The sequence below is a fragment of the Seriola aureovittata genome, chromosome 17, assembly GCF_021018895.1.
Source record: "Seriola aureovittata isolate HTS-2021-v1 ecotype China chromosome 17, ASM2101889v1, whole genome shotgun sequence".
NCBI classification, from domain to species: Eukaryota; Metazoa; Chordata; class Actinopteri; order Carangiformes; family Carangidae; genus Seriola; species Seriola aureovittata.
Genome location: NC_079380.1, coordinates 24,997,203 through 25,018,182, shown reverse-complemented (window position 1 = coordinate 25,018,182; position 20,980 = coordinate 24,997,203). Strand labels below are relative to the sequence as shown.

Sequence of the window (20,980 nt, the reverse complement as noted above, 5' to 3'; positions counted from 1 at the left end):
TCAGAGAAAAGTTCTGAAGCTGAACTGAGATCATGAGATTCACTAAACTTCCACTTTCAGTCAGTAAAAGATCTGAAGAGCTTCAGGTTCAGAAATCAGTCAAATCAGTCCCGATTCAAGAAGAATCAGAATCAGAAACAGAATCAGAATCAGAATCAGAATCAGTTTTATTGGCTGAGTATATTTGTTCATACTAAGAATTTGAATCCAGGTTCCAGTGTGAACCGACACAGTAACAGTGGACATAACAGAAAGATAAATACACATGAAGACAGTAGATGGAAAATAAATAAAGAAATAGATACATATACAGTAGATAATTAAGTAAAAGATAAAACATATAAACATATGGCTGTTATGTACAGGAAAGCTGCTGCTGCAGATTCAGTAGATACATTAGATTCAGTAAATACATCAGATGCATTAGATGCGGTAGATGCGGCTGCAGCAGAGCAGGTCCTCGCGCTCAGGTCACGTGCTCCCTTGTTGACTGAAGAGAAATAAAAGTCTCTGCAGCAGAGAGGCTGACGGCTAACGGCTAACGGCGGAGCTAACCGTGACCTGAGGAGAAACACGGCTGCGAGTTTAACACCGACACAGACACATCACAGTATGAGTTCACCAGCGGAGAGCCGGTGACGTTCACAGGTAGGACTTATTTCACCTGTCGTGTCCGGACCGGCGATGCTGCACAGACATTCCTACTAATGCTAACACGCAGCTAGCAGGCTGGGCTAGCTGGTTAGCTAATATCGATATAGATTTTAATATCTAACACTTGAACAGCCTGGTGAAGATAACAGGCAGGTCTGTATCTGCGACTGTGTCCGGACAGATGTTGATCACTAAGGTAAACATCTGGAGAGCAGCCGAGCAGAGAGGCTAAAGTGTTAGCTCAGAGCTAGGCCGAGGCTAACCCAGCTAGCTGCACGGAGCTACAAACAGCAGTGAAATTAAGTCTGTTTGTTCATCAGGTCCAGGTCTGACACATGCAGGCTCTGTGGTTTATGAGCAGGACCTGGTCTGATGTGGTCTGACCTGGTCTGACGTGGGCTGATGTGGTCTGACGTGGTCTGACCTGGTCTGACGTGGTCTGACGTGGGCTGACGTGGTCTGACGTGGTCTGATGTGGTCTGATCTGGTCTGATCTGGTCTGGATGGAGGACAGTTACATTTTCAGATTTTCCTGCATCTGTTTTCATAGAGCTGCTACTAAAGATTATTCCCATGAACGATTAATCTATAATCAGTTATGGTATTGATTAGTCGATCATCAATAAAACGGTGAATAAGAGTTTCCTAGAGGCCACGGTGGCATCAGAGTTCACCACCTTCCAACTTCAGTTCAGTTCACTGACACTGAAGCCAGGAAAGTTCGTTGAAAAAATGACTTTAAACTATGAATTGATTTTGTCAATAGCAGCTGATCGATCGATCAATCTACATTTTGCTGTGAAGAAGTTTGTTTTGATCAGTTGGTGTTTATCTGCTTCACCGTGTCCTGTTTGTGTGTTTCAGCTCAGGTGTGTGTTATATCAGCAGCAGGATGCCCATCCCTCCTCCTCCTCCTCCTCCTCCACCAGGGGGCCCCCCGCCTCCCCCCACCTTCAGCCAGGTGAGACACACACACACACTCACACACACGCGTGTGTACGTACGAGAGCACACAGTGAGGCGTCTTTTATCACTGTGGAAAAAGGAAAACAAACTCTAGATGGACGTGTTTACTGTGGCTCTCTATTGAATTTTATTTATTTATATATTTAAAGTGGATTTAATGGTATGTTCTTTTATTCTATGATTATTTTCTGGATTGTTTTCCTCTCTTTTAGTATATTATTATTTTATCTATTATCTTTTATTGTTTTATTTATTATAATGACTCTGTGGCAAAGCTGATGTAACTCCACAGAGACGGAGGATTTCTTATTGGTTCAACACCCTCAATGTTGTGATGTGATTAAGTTTGTAGTAAACTGACGGTGTAACCCCCCCCACCCCCGCCCCTCCGCCCCTCGCCCAGGCCAACACCAGCCCTCCGAAGCTGAGCAGAGAGGAGGCCAAAGGTCGCGGCGCTCTGCTGTCAGACATCTGTAAAGGCACCAAGCTGAAGAAGGTGTCGGTGGTGAACGACCGTAGCGCTCCGCTGCTCGACAGTAAGACTCAAACACCAAAGAGCCAAACACCTCCCACAGAGCACCCATACATTCGCTTATACCAATACCTACACCAGCAACAGAGCCAGCCTAAACAGCAGGGGGCGCCGTCTGAGGAGCAGAAGAAGACGGCCGGAGAAAAGAGCTCCGAGAGTAAGACACAAACCTTCTCTGATACTACAGGCTGACTGCAGGAGGCTGAGGGTCAGAGCTACACAGCCGCCATGTTTCCTGTCCTCAGGAGGACACACTGATTATCAATATTCATTATATCATTCAAATTAATAATCAGACAGAGTCCAAACCTCACAGCTGAACACCGTCATCATGTTGTTCAACCACAGTTTGATGCAGTAATTTGAAAATGACAAACACTGAATGAAAACAGCTGCTGTATGAGGCGGCGTCTGATTGGATAAAACTGAGTCAGGTGTGATTATTGAACGTACCTGAGGTTTTTTAAATGGAGAATTTCCTGTTTGTATTGAGACGTAAATACGTAGCAGTTTATGAGTGAAAGGTCCAGGTAAACAGAGCGCTCCTCACAAGATGGCGTCCAGTCCCAGCACACCACACGGCGTGACCGTTTACTGTCGATTAAATAATTTGCACATGAACATGTTTATGCCGCTGTAGCGCCACCATCAGGACAAACCACGCTGTCGTCAGCTCTCAGCCAATCAGCTCAGACCGTGTCCCTGAGCTGAATCTGATCCAGGATCAGGTCTGTGTGAGGACACGAAGACATGTCACTCATACTTGATCACATTTATCTGTTCAGACAGACTCTGGCTGTTTGTTGGTGTTTGTCTCTGTCCTTCGTCTGATTTGTTCTTTATTATCTTTATAATTCTGCTTCTCTTCTTTGTCTTTCTCGGCTGATCTCTCATCAGTTTGGACTAACTGTGGTTTAGATACTCAGACGTCTGGATTTAGATATTCAAATCAGTGCATCAAACTGTTGCGTGTGGAGTTGATGGACAGGCGGAGGAGCGGCTGGTTAGAGCAGATCCTGCAGCTTCCTGCAGAACTGATGCTGTTTCAGCCACAGAGCAAACGTCTGCTTCACGTCACTGTCACAGAGTTTCACTCCAAACTCATCTGTCCTGTGGGAAAGGGTCTGAACCCTCAGTGTGTTCACTCAGTCTGATCACAACTATCAGCCAATTCATCGATCAGTCGGCAACATTTTCTCTATTGGTACAGTGTGACCCCTCCCCCTTTGTCCTGCTCCAGCAGAGCCCCACCCCTGTTAGTGTCACTGCACCATGTTTGTAATCTGTCCGTTTCCTAAACGGTGACATAAACATTCAGATCAATTCAATGTGACAGAAAGTGTAGTTGAGACAAAAAAGGACAAAAATAAAGCAGATTTCAGGTAAAAACAAATAAAGAAACCAAATCCTGCAAGGTTTGGATGGTGGGTCCAGGTGGGCGGGGCTTGGTGACTGCTTTGTTGTGACATCACAAAGTTCCAGAAGTCCTGACGGCTGGTTTTAAGGCTCAGTTTCTGAATACAGGCTGTGTGCATTTCTCTGTGGACTGAGGCTTTGATACTTTCACAGTATTAATATAGAAGCTAGAGCTGATCTATAATCACACTACACATGGACACACACCTTTACACTGGAGGAGCTTTAATGTTAATGAGTAGGAATAAGATCAAATGAGAAAGTGTCACAGCAGCTGAAGAAACAGAGAACTAACTAAAAAGATCAAATACAGTAAGAGCTTCAGCTTTACACAAGTTAACCATGAAAAACTGAAGCACATGGTAGAAAGTGATAAAAAACTTTCAACAAGAATCACTTCCTCCCCTCAGACTAGTTCAGGTTACACCCTGTTTAGCCACCAAAATCTAACCAGTTCATCCTTGAGTCCAGGTGAACCCTTTTACCAAATTTAAAGAAGTTCCATCAAGGTGTTACGAGATATCGTGACGTAATTGAGACAGACAGATGGACAACCTGAAAACAAAATGGCTGCCGCTCTGACTGTTGCTGCCGCAGAGACGTAATAATTAAAAGCTGCTGAGGTGAGCGACGTCAGCCGGAGGGTGAAGTGTGCAGTGTATCATAGACCAGCACAGAGCAGGTCTGTAAACTGACTCCAGATCAGTCTCTACTCTAATAAAAACCAGGTGTGTGAAGTGAAACTGTGACTGAGCAGCTGATCACCTGTGATGTCGTTGATTATGATCACATGTTCTCGACTGTTTGTTGTGCTGTCGGATCATCGGAGCTGCGCGGGAGCGTAAACACTTCATTTAACTTTAACATCTCACTCCACTTCATTTCACTGCATCTCACCTCATTCCAGTGTTTGACGTAGTCACCTGGTCTCACCTGGTCTCACCTGGTCTCACCTGGTCTCACCTGGTCTCACCTGCGCCCCGCCTTCTATCACACGCTCATTCATCCCGTCTGTGATGTCATCGTAGTGTCAGTGTAGTGTAGTGACGTCCTGCCCTCAGGAGGCGGAGCCCTCTCTCACCTGTCCAATGGTTGTGGTTCTCAGAGCCTAAAGGAGGCGGAGCAGCAACAGGAGGAGCCAATGGGAGCGGAGCAGCGAGCCCCTCAGGTTCTGTTCCACCAATAGGAGGACTGTTCACAGGCGGAGTTCCCAAACTGAGGCCAGTCGGAGGTGAGGAGTTTTTTTATTTTTCTTTCTGTTTATTTTGCATATTTTTCTTTATTATAAATGTATATTTCATCTATACTTTTAAAGTAATTCTTTGTTTTTGGAATTTTAATGTTTTACTGTTTTTGTATATGAATAATAGTCATATTTATTAATATATTTTACTATTATAATAACAAATTTTTGTATATTTTGAATTATGTTTTTTGTAGGTTTAGTTTTTATTTTTATTTCACATTCATCTTGATTTTTATCTTTTGTTATTTGTACTTATTTTTTGATTCTTTTGTTTTAAAGATTTAAAAATTATTATTCTTTGAATTTCTACTTTTCGAATTGTATATTTTATTGCTTTACATTATTCTTTGAAAATGTTCAAACTACTATTTTTTTTGTTAGTTAATGTCGTAAGTTTTGATTTAATAATAATAATAATAATAATAATGATAATTCTTTGTTTGTTGACGTTTGTGTCAGACGGATCCTCTGGACGTTCTCCCTCCACACGAGCTGCAGCGCCCCGCCCCCCTAGTCATCGCCATGACGACGCAGAGAGCCCCTCCCCTCAGGCATCATCACCGATGGAGACGTGTCGCTCCCAGCGTCCTTCACTCCCCAACCTGTCTTCCTCTCCCTCCCCCTCCTCCCCCTCCTCTGCTGCCTCCTCCCCCTCCACTGGCATGAAGCACTCCTCCTCCGCCCCTCCCCCCCCTCCACCCCTCTCTCGCCGTGGTAACGCCCCGTCCCCTCCATCCTCCTCCTCTTCTTACAACAGAGAGAAGCCCCTCCCTCCGACCCCTACCAACACCCCACCCCTCCCCTCCAAACCACCCCCGTCTCCTGGCAACAGCAGACGCCCTCCAACCTCAGGAGGAAATCCTGCCTCTTCCACCCCCTCCCCCTCCTCTTTGGCCCCCCCCCCTCCACCTTACCGCATCACCAATGGTCCGACAGGTGGCAGTGGGGATGCGGCACCCGAGCTGCCGCAGCGTCACAACTCCCTCAGCAGTAAGAGGACCGCCCCCTCACCTGGAGGCCACACCCCCACGAGAGGCCCCGCTCCACCTCCACCCCCCTCCTCTCCCACCCCCTCCCAACAAGGTGCCAACAGGCCGCCGCCCCCTGTCAGAGAGGCACCAGGTAGAGGAGCAGGTGAGGGTTCAACAGCTGATTAATACATTTCAGTTCATCTGTCACAAGAAATGATGATGTCACTGTGATGTCATCAGTCCGTGCTGGAGGTGTGACTGCAGAGAAGTTCTACTGAATGACTAGTGCATTATGGGAAATGTAGGACCCGGTGTTTCTGGACTAAAATTCAGGAGGTCTTCAGAAGAGAAAATGTTGTTGTCACTTTATTTTTTAATCAGTATTTTCTGGAATTTTAACATTTTATTTTTATATGATTTTATGCAATTTAAAAAACTAATGTATTTTTGATTTTTTTTAAATATTAATTAATTAATTAATTTTTTTATTTTATTTTCTAAAACATTTCCATTATTTAAATTATGTATTTTAAATTGAAAAATATTTTTTTTACTTCTTTATTCATACTTTTTGCTTTGTTTGGTTTTTATTTTAACCATAATTTTATTTCATGTTTAAAATTCGGTTATTCACATTTTTCAGAATTTTTTATGTTTTTATATTTTTCATAATTTAATTACTTTTAATTATTTTATTTCTATTTAATGTCACATCAGTTTTACTTTATTCTTTGTTTTGGTTCAATTATTTTATATTTGAATAAATATTTATTTATATTTAATTATTTAATTTTCTTTTTTAATTTTTTTTTGTTGTAATTTTAATTTACATTTTTCTGCACGTTACCTGTGCTGATCACCTGTATTGATCATCAGTGTTGATCACCTGTATTGATATCTCCTCTCAGCTCCCCCTGTTCCGGTCCAGTCGTCGTCTTCGAGGGCCGGGTGCAGAGAAGCCCCGCCTCCCCCGCCTTACAGGACACATGGTAGCCCCTCCCTCTCTTCTGAGCCCCCCACCAGAGGGAAACCTCCTCCCCCGCCCACCCGCACCCCTGCTGCTCCTCCCCCGCCTCCCCCTCCCCTCCGCAACGGACACTCCTCCTCCTCCTCCTCCTCCATCCCTCGCTCGTTCGTCGGTGAGTCGGTCTGTCTCTCCATCAAACACCTGAACACAACAGCAGCTCCGTTTCTTGTATTGATTAATCACTGCTGCTGATCACTTTCTCTGTTAATCAATTAGTTTTCAGTTTCAAAATAAAATATTGAAGTTTCAGCTGCTTTAAGATTTAAATCTTTGTTGTCGTGATTTGTTTCCTCATGTGAGACGTTCAGTGTTTAGTTATTGATTCAGTTTGGACGTCATCTCTTCATGGCTTCATTCTTCTCCCTCTTCCTCCTCCTCCTCTTCTCTCTCCCTCCTCCTCCTCTTCCTCTCTCTACTTCTCCTCCTCTCCTCCTCCTCCTCTCTCTCCCTCCTCCTCCTCCTCCTCCTCCTCTGTCTTCGAACACCTGGCCTCTGCTGCCTCCATCTGAATGGTGTTAAATGAAAGACGTGTTGTCTCTCCTCCCACAGATGACTTTGAGTCCAAGTATTCGTTTCATCCTCTGGACGATTTCCCTCCTCCAGACGAGTACAGACACTTCGCCAAGATCTACCCCAGCAAGGCCAACAGAGGTACGAGCACCACACCTGTTCAGGGGACTGACATCGCTCACCTGAAAGACCGAACATAGTTTAGAAAATACAAACGTTATTTTCACTGGTGGAAAAGGAGGATTACAGTATTAGAATAAGCTGCACACTTCTCTTCCTGAGCGGGCTTCTCATAAAATGTAATATAATATAGAGAGAGAAAGGGAGAGGGGGCCGGGGGGGGGGGTGAGTGAGAGAGATAGAGGGAGGGAGAGAGAGAGGGAGAGCGAGGGAGGGAGAGAGAGGGCGAGAGAGGCAGTTGTCACTTCACCTGAGGAAACCAAACATTGAGTCGTTCATTCTGTTTGTTTCAGTGATGAGAGGAGCTCCTCCCCTTCCTCCTGTCGGGAGGTGAACCATGGAAACTACAACACATCTGGACACACACACACACACACACACACACACACACACACACATCCTCCTCCATCCTGTTTAAAAACTTCTGCAGCCTCCATCTTCATTGTCCTCGCCTCCTCCATCACCGCCTCATCCTCGCTCACAGCTGATTGGCTGGCGGTCGGTCTGACAGAGAGACGAGTCGACCAATCATGTGTCTGAAGAGGAGGAGGATGAGGAGCAGCTTCTTCTTCTCTGGTCTGCACCAACCTTTAGGTTTTATTTTTATTTTTGCACTTGCACTTTTTGTTTGCAAGACCAACGAGCAGCTCCTCGTCCGTCTGGACATCGGGCACATGAAGAAGAACAGTTTGTGGAGCTGAAAGTTGCTGCAGGGACCTTTAGTGGTTTTCTGGTTCTGGTTCTCAGTGAAGGATCCACTGCAGTTCAACTGAGAGTAGGAAGTCTGGATCATGAACAGGAACACCTTGGCATTGTGGGAAGTTTTCTGTCTGGTCAGAAATCAGCTGACTGGAGGAGACCGCCTGTTGCCTGGTTACTGAAACGCTCCGTGACCAGGTGACGGTTAGTTACTTGTTAAGAAATGTCAGTCTGTGATTTAGCTTCACTTCCTGCTCCCGCGCTGCCAGCTCAGCTTTTATTAGTAGGTGTGTTGTTACGAACGTCTTTATGCTAAACTAAGCTAGGCTAGGCTAGGCTATGCTATGCTAGGCTAGGCTAACCACGTCTCATCTGAGCATCTAACACAAGAAAGAAAGTTACCAAAATGTTGAACTGTTCCTTTTAATGTTCATGATTCAGAGGAAAGACAAACTCACACTGAACTCAGCAACATGTCCATCAGCAGGTTGGACCTGGACCAAGACCAGAATCTGGATCTGGACCTGGACCAAGACCTGGACCTGGATCTGGATTTGGACCAGGACCAAGACCAGAATCTGAATCTGGACCTGGATCTGGACTGAGGGGTCCAGATTGACAGTAAACTGAACTGAAATCAGTTTTTATGACTTCCTGCTGAACCAACATGAAGAGGATAAAAACACCTGTACATACTTAAACTCACCTGTGTCATCATCATCAGACACACCTGTCCTGGTGATGTCAGCGATGAGACGTGCTTTATTTTGGAGGGACGCGACCTGATTCGACCTCCAGTGCAGAAAGAGATCAGTTTCTGACGAGGTCGAGTCTTTAAGTGCCAAGACTGAAGTGAACCAGAGAAACTCACCTGGACTCACCTGGACTCCTCCCCCTCCCCCTCTGTAACTAAACACTAACCTGTGGCATGTCGTCTTTGTCTGAGCAGCTTCAGCTTCTACAAGCAGTGTTAAATGATTACAAATGACTGAGAGCGGACTGATGAACGCACGTCAGCATGTTCAGGTTCACCTGACACACGACGCTCAGGTGAACCTGATGGACGCTCAGGTGAACCTGATGGACGCTCAGGTGAACCTGATGGACACTCAGGTGAACCTGATGGACGCTCAGGTGAACCTGATGGACGTTCAGGTGAACCTGATGGACGCTCAGGTGAACCTGATGGACGCTCGGGTGAACCTGATGGACGCTCAGGTGAACCTGACACACGACGTTCAGGGAAAAACTGTCTGGAATTTGAACAGAAAGTGAGACACATGATGTGATGTTAAACAATATAATAAATAATCTGAATTTTACAAGTTAAAAGTCTCAGAATTTTGAGATGAAATTATAATTTTATGGGAAAACGTTGATATTTAGAGAATAAATTAATTAGAGCTGCAACTAATGATTATTTTCAGTATCAGTTGATCAGTTATCTGTGAATTATTGTCTCAGTTCAGACGTTTTTTTCTTGTTTTCACATTGATGAAGAAAAAATCTAATATTTTTCATCTTTGCTTGAAAATTGACATTAAAATCAAATGAATTGTCTAAATAAATGCTGATGAATTTTCTTTCCATAAATTACTCAGTCGTTAAGTGTTGCAGCTCTAACATTAATAATGTTGAAGAGTAAAAATTCATTTTATGGGTAAAAAGTCAGAATGTGAGTAAAGTAACGTTACAAGAGAAAAGTCATTAAAGTCATTATTACAACAAAAGTAATTTTACAAATAAAGATAAAAACTGCAGGAATACAAGAATAAATTCATCAAGAAAAAAAGATAATTGTCATAATTATTAGTCTGTAATATCACAAGTCACATCATGTTTATTATGAGTATAGTCATAATGTCACAAGTAGAAATTAAAGTAAAAGAATAAACTGGAGAAAATATCTCAAGTTAAAAGTAAAGTTGTTGCTCAGATCAAAAGTTAAAACTCCAGAAGAGAATGAAGCGATAATGTTACAATAAATAAAGACGTCTCACATTATTAGGACTTTTTTTAACTTTATTCTCATGATGTTGTGACTTTTCTCACGTGACATTGACTTTTTTTCTCGGCTTATATTAAAACCTTTTCCCAGAGTTCTGTGCGGCGTGACGCTCCGTTCTTTAGTTGTCTAACAGTTTCTCTCTCTGTGCATGTACGACATGTTGTTTATTTTATGTCATGTGACCGAGCACTTTTCTGTTCCAACGTTTCACTAATAACAAATGAGCTCAAACAGCCTCGTTACTGTTATTTAGTGATGATTTTATTTTGTGACCGGCCCTTTCTATCAACATGGAGCTGGTCTTCTTCACTGGATCTGCAGCTTCAATCCCAGTTAAAGATGCATCAAGTCTGCTGCAAATATATCAACTGCAGCTTTATCCCCATTCACCTCCATTTACCTCCATTTACCTCCATTTACCTCCATTCACCTCCATTTACCTCCATTCACCTCCATTTACCTCCATTCACCTCCATTCACCTCCATTTACCTCCATTCACCTCCATTTACCTCCATTCATCCCCATTTACCTCCATTCACCTCCATTTACCTCCATTCACCTCCATTCACCTCCATTCATCCCATTCACCTCCATTCACCTCCATTTACCTCCATTCACCTCCATTCACCTCCATTCATCCCCATTTACCTCCATTCACCTCCATTCATCCCCATTTACCTCCATTCACCTCCATTTACCTCCATTCATCCCCATTCACCTTCATTCATCCCCATTCACCTCCATTTACCTCCATTCATCCCCATTCACCTCCATTCACCTCCATTTACCTCCATTTACCTCCATTCACCTTCATTCATCCCCATTCATCCCATTCACCTCCATTTACCTCCATTCAAATCAATGGTGGTTTTTGTTTGTTTTTATTTGTTTTTACGATATGTTTTCCTTGAACAAAATAAAGACATGAACAAACTTAAAAATAGCAAATGACAGAAAAATATACAAAACATAGTTGTTGTTTTTTTAATTTCCATTTTTTAATATTTTAAAACAATTAAAATCGTTAAAGATTGATGGTGTTTTATTGTTCTTCCAAACTTTGAACCATAATTTAGACTGAAAGTTATGATGACATCAGAATTACCTGTAGTGTCTGAACTTTTCCTCTGTATTAATCTATATCATATCTGACACCAGGAAACATGTGAATATGAATATACAGTCGATGCATTTTTAACTGCCCCCCCCCCCCCCCCCCCCCCCCCCCCCCCCCCCGCTGCTCTGTTTGCCTTACTAACTGTTTGCTGTAAATCCCGTCCGTCAGTCAGAGCGTGTACAAAGCTTCTAAACAAACAGAAACCTGTGAATAACTGTGACTTATTATTTCCTGGAGGACGGACGGTCTGTAGTGATGATACCTGTAGTGGTGATACCTGTAGTGGTGATACCTGTAGTGGTGATAGTGTCAAACTGTAGCTTTAGGTCCAAACTGGGACAGTCCCAGTTTAACAGCATGCTCGCTCTCACTGGTCTCTCCTTATTTTAACTGCAGCTGTTTGAACTCTGAAATAAACTCTCATCATTTACTGATTCTGTTTCCTGTTTCTGTCTTTAAGATTAAAAGAGCCACACCTAAATAACTGGGGTTTTTTTTTGGTAACCATAGCTACTTGTTTGTGTTCATGTGTGCAGAGGTTCCGGTGTTTGATTCACTGTGAGAAAGTGGATTTCTTTTTAACAATAGATGATTTCCTTGTACAAAATGCAAGGATTCAGCAGATGGTACTTTCCTCTTGTGGACATTATTGTGGAAGGGTATTACATTAATCAAAGGTATTTTTATTGCCAATCTTTTATAAAGATGGGAAACGTTTATTAAGCACTCAACTGACTGACATCTTCATGGATGATAAAAACAGGAGATTTTAGAGGCAAATAAATAAATAATAGGTATTTCATTAATAAATAGAATGTTCCAATTCAAGTATATGAATAATTTACTAATCAATATATTAAGTAATAAACAGGTCAAATTAAAAATGAGTTTATAATAATACTTTTATTTTGGTGAGCGCGCTGCAGTTCTGTCTCTGAACACTGGGGGGCAGACTTTTATTTTCTCACGGTCGGAGGAGGGGACCTTTCCGGAAGCACGTGATTTAACGTGAAAGGAAAAAAGAAAGAGGGTCGCACATGTGCATCAACATCAGCTGCTGCCCGGCGATAGAAAATAGAAAATACTGTTCTCCACATGTTGCTCCGGTTGGTTATAAATTGTTAGTTTTCTGTTTGGAGTTTTGGTGAAAACATGGCGGACACGAACGTCATCAAGCTGCCGGTGACGGAGGAGAGAGGACCGGCCACGAAGAGAGCTCGACCGCCGCAGTTTGACCCAGAAGAAGAAGAACAAAACCGGCAGAAAAACGTGAAGCGCGTGGCGGCGCTGGGGGAGAAGGACGGGTCGGTGAAGCTGCTGGAGGAGCTGGTGTTCGGGGCGGAGGCCGAGCTGCTGCACCGGCTGGTGGAGGTGAGGCTGCCCCACACTCCCTGCACAAGTTACTGCTGTTTGAGGCCAAAAACTTATAAACTACTAATGATTTTAGTTACTTCCGGTAAATTCTAACCCTGGTGTCAACCTAAAGTTTGTAAATAAACATATGTTATGTTCTCATGGTCATAAACAAATATGGCGACGTTTATGAAACAGAAAATTCACTTCAGTTTGACTTCAACATAAAGTTTAACTTCTCCAGTAGCAACATTTAGCTCCTGTTTAACCAGCTGTTTGCTACAGGCTGTTCTCCAGGAGTCATATAGTTTATTTTGGTGACACCAACAGTGGAAACTTTGGACGGTAGGATTCATGACTAATCGATGAAAGTATATGGAGAGTTTATGTGGGATTTATGAGCTAGACTTTATGAATCATACAGCACTAAATGTGTTGTTCTAGCAGGGTTGTGTAATTACTGACAAGCAAAGGACTATGAGCTTGTACACTTTCTGAATGGAGTTTGGTTCTTAGTCAGAGAAACTGCACTGATGCACTTCACATTCACATCCCTCAGCTGTTTTTAAAAATGTAGTTGTTCAGCTCAGATCCCGTGTTGGTTTTTAAATCTGCACTTCCTGTCGTTGAGCAGGAGGATGAGGAGCGGACTGACACTCTGTTGGTGGAGGACGAAGACGACGAGTCCGGTGAATCGGAGGATGAGAGCGAGGCTCGTCTGCAGCTCCAGCCGGCCAGGAAAGCCGCCTGGGTGGATGAGGACGACGAGCTGGAGGAAGAGTGAGTGCTCATTCACAAAGACGGTTCTGGTTCATCTCAAGAGGGTTTTGTCAGATTCTTCATGTGTCTTATCTCTTGTGTTTTTCCCCTTGTGTTCCAATAAAAACCTGAAGAACAAAGATAATGACAAGGTCACAAAATACTGAAAACACTGAAACGTTTCCATGACGTCAGACTGTGTTCAGGTTCAGATAACTGTATTTATGCAAAGAAGACCAGACAGCAGCCATTACTACAGTATTACATGCTCAGCAGTTTACACTGTGTGTGTGTGTGTGTGTGTGCGCGTGTGCGTGTGCGTGTGTGTGTGTGTGTGTGTGTGCGTGTGTGTGTGTGTGTGTGTCAACAGGAACAGGAAGGTGTAGTGATGGTTGTTTGTAAGGTGATGTAAACACTGTTGCTACTGATCACATGATCAGATCTCAGTGACATCAGACCATGATGTAGCAGGTTGTAGTTAGCGTGTTCAGGTAACGTGTCTGAGACCTGGACTGATGACTCCACGTCTCTGCGTGTTTCAGGGTGGACATGAAGCATCGTTACCGCAGACACCTGGTCCGAGGCGAGGCCGAGTCCACCATGACCAAACAGAAACTACAGCAGAGGATGAGGGAGCAGTGAGTGAATACACACCTGTACACACCTGTGCACAGCTTCACTTGCACACACTCTGTGGTGCTGACCCTGCCGTGTTTCAGGTTTCAGAAGTCGATGGGAGGAGCTCCGTCCTGGGCGGAGAGCGGCGCCAAAAAGAAGAAGAAGAAAGGTAGAAACATACAAACAGGATTTTAATGATTCTTCTAAATTCTTCTGTATAAACCACAATTCTGTGTTCCTGAAGCTGATGATGATGATGATGATGAAGATGAGGAGGAAGAGGAGGACGACCTGCTGAGGAGGACGGGAAACTTTGTGGCGTTTTCAGACAGTCTGCCCAGCGGCATCGTGAGGGTCAGTGACTCTGTTTATTTGTGTCACAAATTAAAAGTTCTGTAAATGATCATCGTGGCCACTAGATGTCGCTGTAGATCATAAGCTGATCAGACCAAAACTAATTCTTTATCGGTCACAACCGGAGGTAATGACACTGATGGAGCAGGTAATGACACTGATAGAGCAGGTAATGACACTGATAGAGCAGGTAATGACACTGATGGAGCAGGTAATGACACTGATGGAGGTAATGACACTGATGGAGCAGGTAATGACACTGATGGAGGTAATGACACTGACGGAGGTAATGACACTGACGGAGCAGGTAATGACACTGATGGAGGTAATGACACTGACGGAGGTAATGACACTGATGGAGCAGGTAAACACCAGTGATGGGTACGAGTACTCGTTGTTGACATCATTGTTCGAGTAGCTTTTCACTATTTGTGTACCTGCGCACGTCTTGTTTGACAAGGGAAAGTGATGTCGGGAAATACTTTGATAAAAAAAGTCGACAATAACGTGCAGTTCAAGATATGTGGCGTTAAACTTGCATGTCATGTTCTCCGACAGCCAAGCAGTAGCTTTGGTCGGGGAGGTCCGTGTCCGACTGGAAACACAAGCTTAACATTGGTTCCACTTGTGTTTTCACTAGGACAGAGACCTCCCGTAATTCTTTCTTTATGGTAAAATTTAATTTATATATATATGACACTATATATATATGTATATATATAAATACATATTCAAGTAATTGAGTACTCGTTTATAAGGTAATGACAGAACTCGAATATTGAAATTACTGAAAAGACACTGACAGAGGTAATGACACTGACAGAGGTAATGACACTGACGGAGCAGGTAATGACACTGACGGAGCAGGTAATGACACTGACAGAGGTAATGACACTGACGGAGGTAATGACACTGACGGAGGTAATGACACTAATGGAGGTAATGACACTGATGGAGGTAATGACAGTGATGGAGGTAATGACACTGATGGAGGTAATGACACTGACGGAGGTAATGACACTGACGGAGCAGGTAATGACTCTGATGGAGGTAATGACACTGATGGAGGTAATGACACTGACGGAGCAGGTAATGACACTGACGGAGGTAATGACACTGACGGAGGTAATGACACTGACGGAGCAGGTAAAGTCTTTAAAACCTTTCTGGATGTTTTGACGGTCCACCTGCCGACCAGGATCTGAGCCAGTAGTCCTCAGTCCAGTCCACCTGAGCTCTGGTCTCGTCTCTTTCTGTGTCTGAGGCCTTTTTATATGAAAACATGGATTCTTCATCAGTGGAGGAAATTCTGGAAGGTCACTGTCGCCTGAACGCTGCAGATTGCGTTGTGACATCACACCTGTGGGCGGAGCCTGTGTGTTCACACAGAGGGGGCGTGGCTTCAGTCTTGGCTCAGGACGCCATTATTCCACTATATCTTTACATAGAGAACAGCTGTTTGCTGTTTTATTGCTTTAAACTCCTTTACAGAACTTGGAGAAGGTTGTCACTCATTTTCATCATCCCTGCCATAGGAAGCTCCGCCCCCTGCTTCTGGTGATGATGATGATGATGCTGATGTGTTTATTCTTCCTTCCTGTCTCAGATGAAAAAGTGTCTTCACGCCAACAGCGCTCGTCCGTCAGAGGACAGACTGACCACGGTCCAGTTCCACCCCTCCGCCCAGGTCGTCATGACGGCCGGCCTCGACCAATCAGTGTCGCTCTTTCAGGTACGGACAGCCGGTCGGCCCTCCAAGGTCAGGTGGAGTAGATCATGTGACTTTACAAAGGTGTGTGTGTGTGTGTGTCTCCTGCAGGTGGATGGGAAGACGAACCCGAAGATCCAGAGCATCCACCTGGAGCGTTTCCCCGTCCACAAAGCTCAGTTCAGCCGCGACGGAGAGACGGTGATCGCCACCAGCCTGAAGAACAAGATGTTCTACCTGTACGACATGATGGAGGGCCGGGTCACACCTGTTCACTCCGTCAGAGGTCAGTCAGAGGTCAGGAGAAAAACAGACACTGAAGTGCAGTGTTCAGTTGTCCTCAGTCTGAGCCTACCTGTGGACGTCCACCTGAAGCCTTTCAGAATAAGAGTCTGTAAACAGCTGTTGTTTGTTGTTCAGGTCTGAATGAAGCCAGAGTGAAGGAGTTCTCAGTTTGTCCTGAAGGAGGCGCTCTGCTGCTCACAGGCACCAACGGATACCTGCACCTGCTCACACTCAAGGTGACTCTTCTTCTTCCTTCAGGTGTCCTCTGACGTGACGTCTGAGAGTCACTCGTTTGATGAATTATAAACTGACATTTATAATATTTTTAAACTCAAGTCTCAATTTGACTGTTTAAGTAAAATTAATAAAGTAAATTTAAAATAAAATGAAAAAACTCGTTACGATTCAAAATTTAAAAAAATTGTGGCTTCATGAATAAAAATACAGAAATAAACTTAAATTATGCTCAGTTTAAAAAATATACATATCAATACAAAATACAAACAAAGATATAATTAAATTATTTAAAAAAACTGAATTAAAAAATAAACTGAAAATAACAAACTGATGATGTAAAGTCAAAATGATATAAAATTAATTGAAATGTGGAGATGGAAGAAATAAAAAGATATAAATGAAGTGTGTGTGTGTGTGTGTGTGTGTGTGTGTGTGTGTGTGTGTTCAGACTAAGGAGGTTGTTCGTAGTATGAAGATTAACGGTGACGTCTGTGGCGTCGCCTTCTCCCATGACAGCGGCAAAGTCTTCATCAACTCAGGTGAGTTCATGATGTTCAAGGAATGTGTGACATCACACATCACTTTCCTGTGTCAGTCATGTGACGTGTGTGTGTGTGTGTGTGTGTGTGTGTGTGTGTGTGTGCAGAGGAGGGGGAGGTGTATGTGTGGGACATGCGCAGCAGCCGGTGTGTGAACAGGTTTGCAGATGACGGCTGTGTGAAGGGAACGTCCATCGCCGCCTCACGTAACGGACAGTACTTGGCCTGCGGGTAAGACACGCCCCCACACACATATCCCGCTTCCCGATTGGCTGACAGCTGACTGTCCCAGGTGTTAAACTAGTGCTGATCTTCTGTCTGTTTCAGCTCTCAGTCGGGCGTGGTCAACATCTATTCTCAGGAGGCGTGTCTAAATTCAGCCAATCCAAAGCCCCTGAAAGCGGTGATGAACCTGCTGACCTCAGCGACCTCCCTGACCTTTAACCCCACGTCTGAGATCCTCGCCATTGCGTCCCGAGCGAGGACGAGGCTGTACGGCTGGTAAGGTCCTGATGGTAGAAAACATCAGGGGTTCTGACCCTGGTTCTGACCCTGGTTCTCACCTGTATCAGTCCTGGTTCTGACCCGGTTCTGTCCTGGTTCTCACCTGTATCAGTCCTGGTTCTGACCCAGTTCTCACCTGTATCGGTCCTGGTTCTGACCCTGGTTCTGATCCTTGTTCTGACCCGGTTCTGTCCTGGTTCTCACCTGTATCAGTCCTGGTTCTGACCCGGTTCTCATCTGTATCGGTCCTGGTTCTGACCCGGTTCTGACCCGGTTCTGACCTGTATCAGTCCTGGTTCTGACCCGGTTCTCACCTGTATCTATCCTGGTTCTGACCCTGGTTCTGACCTGTATCAGTCCTGGTTCTGACCCGGTTCTGTTCTGGTTCTCACCTGTATCGGTCCTGGTTCTGACCCTGGTTCTGACCCGGTTCTGTCCTGGTTCTCACCTGTATCAGTCCTGGTTCTGACCCGGTTCTCATCTGTATCGGTCCTGGTTCTGACCCGGTTCTGACCTGTATCAGTCCTGGTTCTGACCTGGTTCTCACCTGTATCGGTCCTGGTTCTGACCCTGGTTCTGACCTGTATCAGTCCTGGTTCTGACCCGGTTCTGTCCTGGTTCTCACCTGTATCGGTCCTGGTTCTGTCCTGGTTCTGACCCGGTTCTGTCCCCTCAGGTCCACCTGCCCAGCCTCAGCGTCTTCTCTAACTTCCCCGTCTCTAAGAGGAAGTTCGTGTACCGAGCCAGCTGCCTCGACTTCTCCCCACACAGCGGCTTCTTCTCATTGGCCAACAACAAAGGACACGCCCCCCTCTTCAGGTCAGTAGGCCAATCAGCTTCTCCCACTTCTCTTTACTCCTGCAAAGAAGTTGGCTAACGTGCTAATGCTACACACACAGAATAAACTATAGAAACTGATCTGAGGTCAGTACGAAGCTGAAACGTGAATTGAATTAGAATTATTAATATTTATAATCACTGACATTAATAACCAGCGTCTGTTTCCATCAGTGTTTGAACATCAGAGCCTCTTCAGGCTCCATCAGTGTCTGTTGTTGAACTGAACTTCCTGTGTGTGTTCAGGCTGCTGCATTACAAAGACTTCTGACGGAAACGACGACCAGAGACGAGACGTCGAGCTGCTGCTGCTGCTGCTGCTGCTTCATGTTTTAGCTCGTTATCTACAAACTCTCCAAATGATCAAACCTCAAATCTGATGAAGGATTTGGAAAATGATTGACAGGAAGTAGACTGACAGTTCGTGGTTATGGCGAAGGTGTGAGGTTTGGTTCAGACGCTGAAGACGCACGAGCCGATCAGCTGATCAGTCTGTATCTGTCCACGTCTGTTTTTATCTTTTGTATAAAAGAAATAAACCAGTTCAACATGTTTCATGTCTCTGTTTGGTTTTTCAATCCTGAAACTCAGACTGGAGCCAGGAGGAGACTGAACGAATCAGCTGATCAGCTGATCAGACCTGCAGTCAGCTGATCAGCTGATCAGACCTGCAGTCAGCTGGTTCAATGAAGAGTCAGCACAGAGCTCAGACCAGCTGCTGCTTCAACCACAACATCTGCTTTCTACTTTTCTATTCCACATCCAGCTTCACTGTGGAAATTATAATCATTTTAATTGTCATTTTGAAGTTTAGAATTTAGACTTGGTTTCTCATAATGTTGATTTGATAACTGATAAAACTGATTATTGTATTTCAGAGTTTTGACTTCACATCCTGTAACTTAAACATCATAATTCTGACTTTAAAACTAATAACGTCACAATCTTGATTTTGTATCTCATAATTTAGGATTAAGATCATGACTGTCTATCCCATGATTTTAAAATCACAATATTGATTTGAAAACTAATTATTTATTAGTATCAAACTTTTAACTTCATAATCTACATTTTCTCATTTGGATTTACAATCTCATCGTTTTGTCTAAATATCTTCATCTTCTATAAAATCTTAGCATCCCACAGTTTTAGCTAAAAAATTCTAACTGACTTTTAACTAATTTAAACAGATTATGACTCAAGATTATAAATGTGATTCAAACATTGTAATTTAGATTTATTGTTTAATCATTTTACAGTTGAGGATTAAAACCATAATTTGATTTACGATCTTATAAGTTTAACTTTGAAGAATTCTGATTTTAAAATTTTAATTTGTTTCTCAAATGTGTGACTTGAATAAAATCAAACGTCTCTCATAAGTTTGTATTTTCTCATCGTGATTTAGTTTTGATAATTTTGAAAAAATGTCTTTTGACTTTGACTTAAAAAGCACAAAGTTGATGTAGTAACATTGTAAATTTGATGTTTCACGTCTCAGTTTTAACTTGAATCATTTTATATCATTTATAATATCTTTAGTTGTTCCGCAATATTATCTTAATAATAATTTGGCTTTTTTTTCAGTTTGACCTAAAAATGAGGATTGTGATTAAAAAATCATAAATATGAATCTTACAACTGTGACTCAGCAGTTATAATATTAATTTACTATTTCAACATTTAATTCAAAAATCATAAAATCATAATAAGGAGTTATTAACTCCTCATTTTTAAAACTCATTTGACTTAATCCTGATTTTATTTTGTTCCTGATCATTTCGACTCATCGTGAAACTTTTCATCAGTTTGTTTCTTGTGTCAGAAACTGATTCACAGCTTTGATGAAGTTACAGAGCACAACAGCCAATCACAGGCCAGGACGAGCCCCCGCCAAACAGGATTCACCAGCTCACACACCTTGACCGACACACACATAAACACACCTTCACCTACACACACACACACACACACTGTGCAGCAGGAATGTCCTCAGTCCTGTCTGTCCTCTGTCCTCAGGAGGAAGAATGACAAACATGTGTCTCTCCCTCTGAAACACAATCTGATCTGTTCAACAGTAACTCAGCTCAGACGACCCCTGACCCCCCCCTCCCCCACCCCCCCCCCAAAAAATACATTTCTGATAAATTATAAAAAATAATATATTATATATTTTTATTGTATTTATAACTATTTCATTATATTAATATCTAAATATTAATGTAATTTTTATTGTATTGTTTATAATATTTTTATTTAATTATTTAAATGTTTTATTGTAGTTGATTATAGTTTTACTTAAATATATTTGCTTTATTTTTATTGTATTGTTTATATTAATTTTACTTAATTGTTTGATAAAATAAATATATATTATATATATTTTGGCTTAAAATTAGTAAAATAAAAAATAAATGAATTTAAATATACCAACAAATGACACCGAGGAAACATCTTGA

The 20,980-nt window shown here is 43.1% G+C and overlaps 2 protein-coding genes across 4 annotated transcripts; both read left to right on the top strand.

The window, feature by feature from the left end:
• Nucleotides 1-256: 256 nt before the first annotated feature.
• Nucleotides 257-11,761, top strand: wipf2b (WAS/WASL interacting protein family, member 2b). Of its 3 annotated transcripts, none has more exons than XM_056402092.1 (8): nucleotides 257-648; nucleotides 1,524-1,615; nucleotides 2,024-2,309; nucleotides 4,674-4,799; nucleotides 5,274-5,948; nucleotides 6,694-6,924; nucleotides 7,362-7,463; nucleotides 7,796-11,761. In XM_056402092.1, the coding sequence occupies exons 2-8, from the start codon at nucleotides 1,547-1,549 to the stop codon at nucleotides 7,834-7,836; spliced, it is 1,530 nt and encodes a 509-aa protein (XP_056258067.1). In that variant the 5' UTR covers nucleotides 257-648; nucleotides 1,524-1,546; the 3' UTR covers nucleotides 7,837-11,761. The 3 variants fall into 3 exon arrangements, with proteins under 3 accessions (XP_056258067.1, XP_056258066.1, XP_056258069.1); XM_056402091.1 differs by having other exon boundaries at nucleotides 266-648; nucleotides 1,519-1,615; XM_056402094.1 differs by having other exon boundaries at nucleotides 272-648; nucleotides 1,519-1,615; nucleotides 2,024-2,156.
• A 586-nt stretch (nucleotides 11,762-12,347) lies between these two features.
• utp18 (UTP18 small subunit processome component) lies at nucleotides 12,348-19,073 on the top strand. Its single transcript, XM_056401509.1, is given in 14 exon segments — nucleotides 12,348-12,698; nucleotides 13,315-13,460; nucleotides 13,982-14,077; nucleotides 14,159-14,226; nucleotides 14,302-14,411; nucleotides 16,018-16,143; nucleotides 16,231-16,405; nucleotides 16,540-16,640; nucleotides 17,090-17,180; nucleotides 17,288-17,411; nucleotides 17,508-17,659; nucleotides 17,662-17,681; nucleotides 18,361-18,503; nucleotides 18,768-19,073. Coding segments are annotated over 14 exon segments (1,596 nt in total). The 5' UTR covers nucleotides 12,348-12,479; the 3' UTR covers nucleotides 18,793-19,073.
• The last annotated feature ends 1,907 nt before the right edge of the window (nucleotides 19,074-20,980 follow it).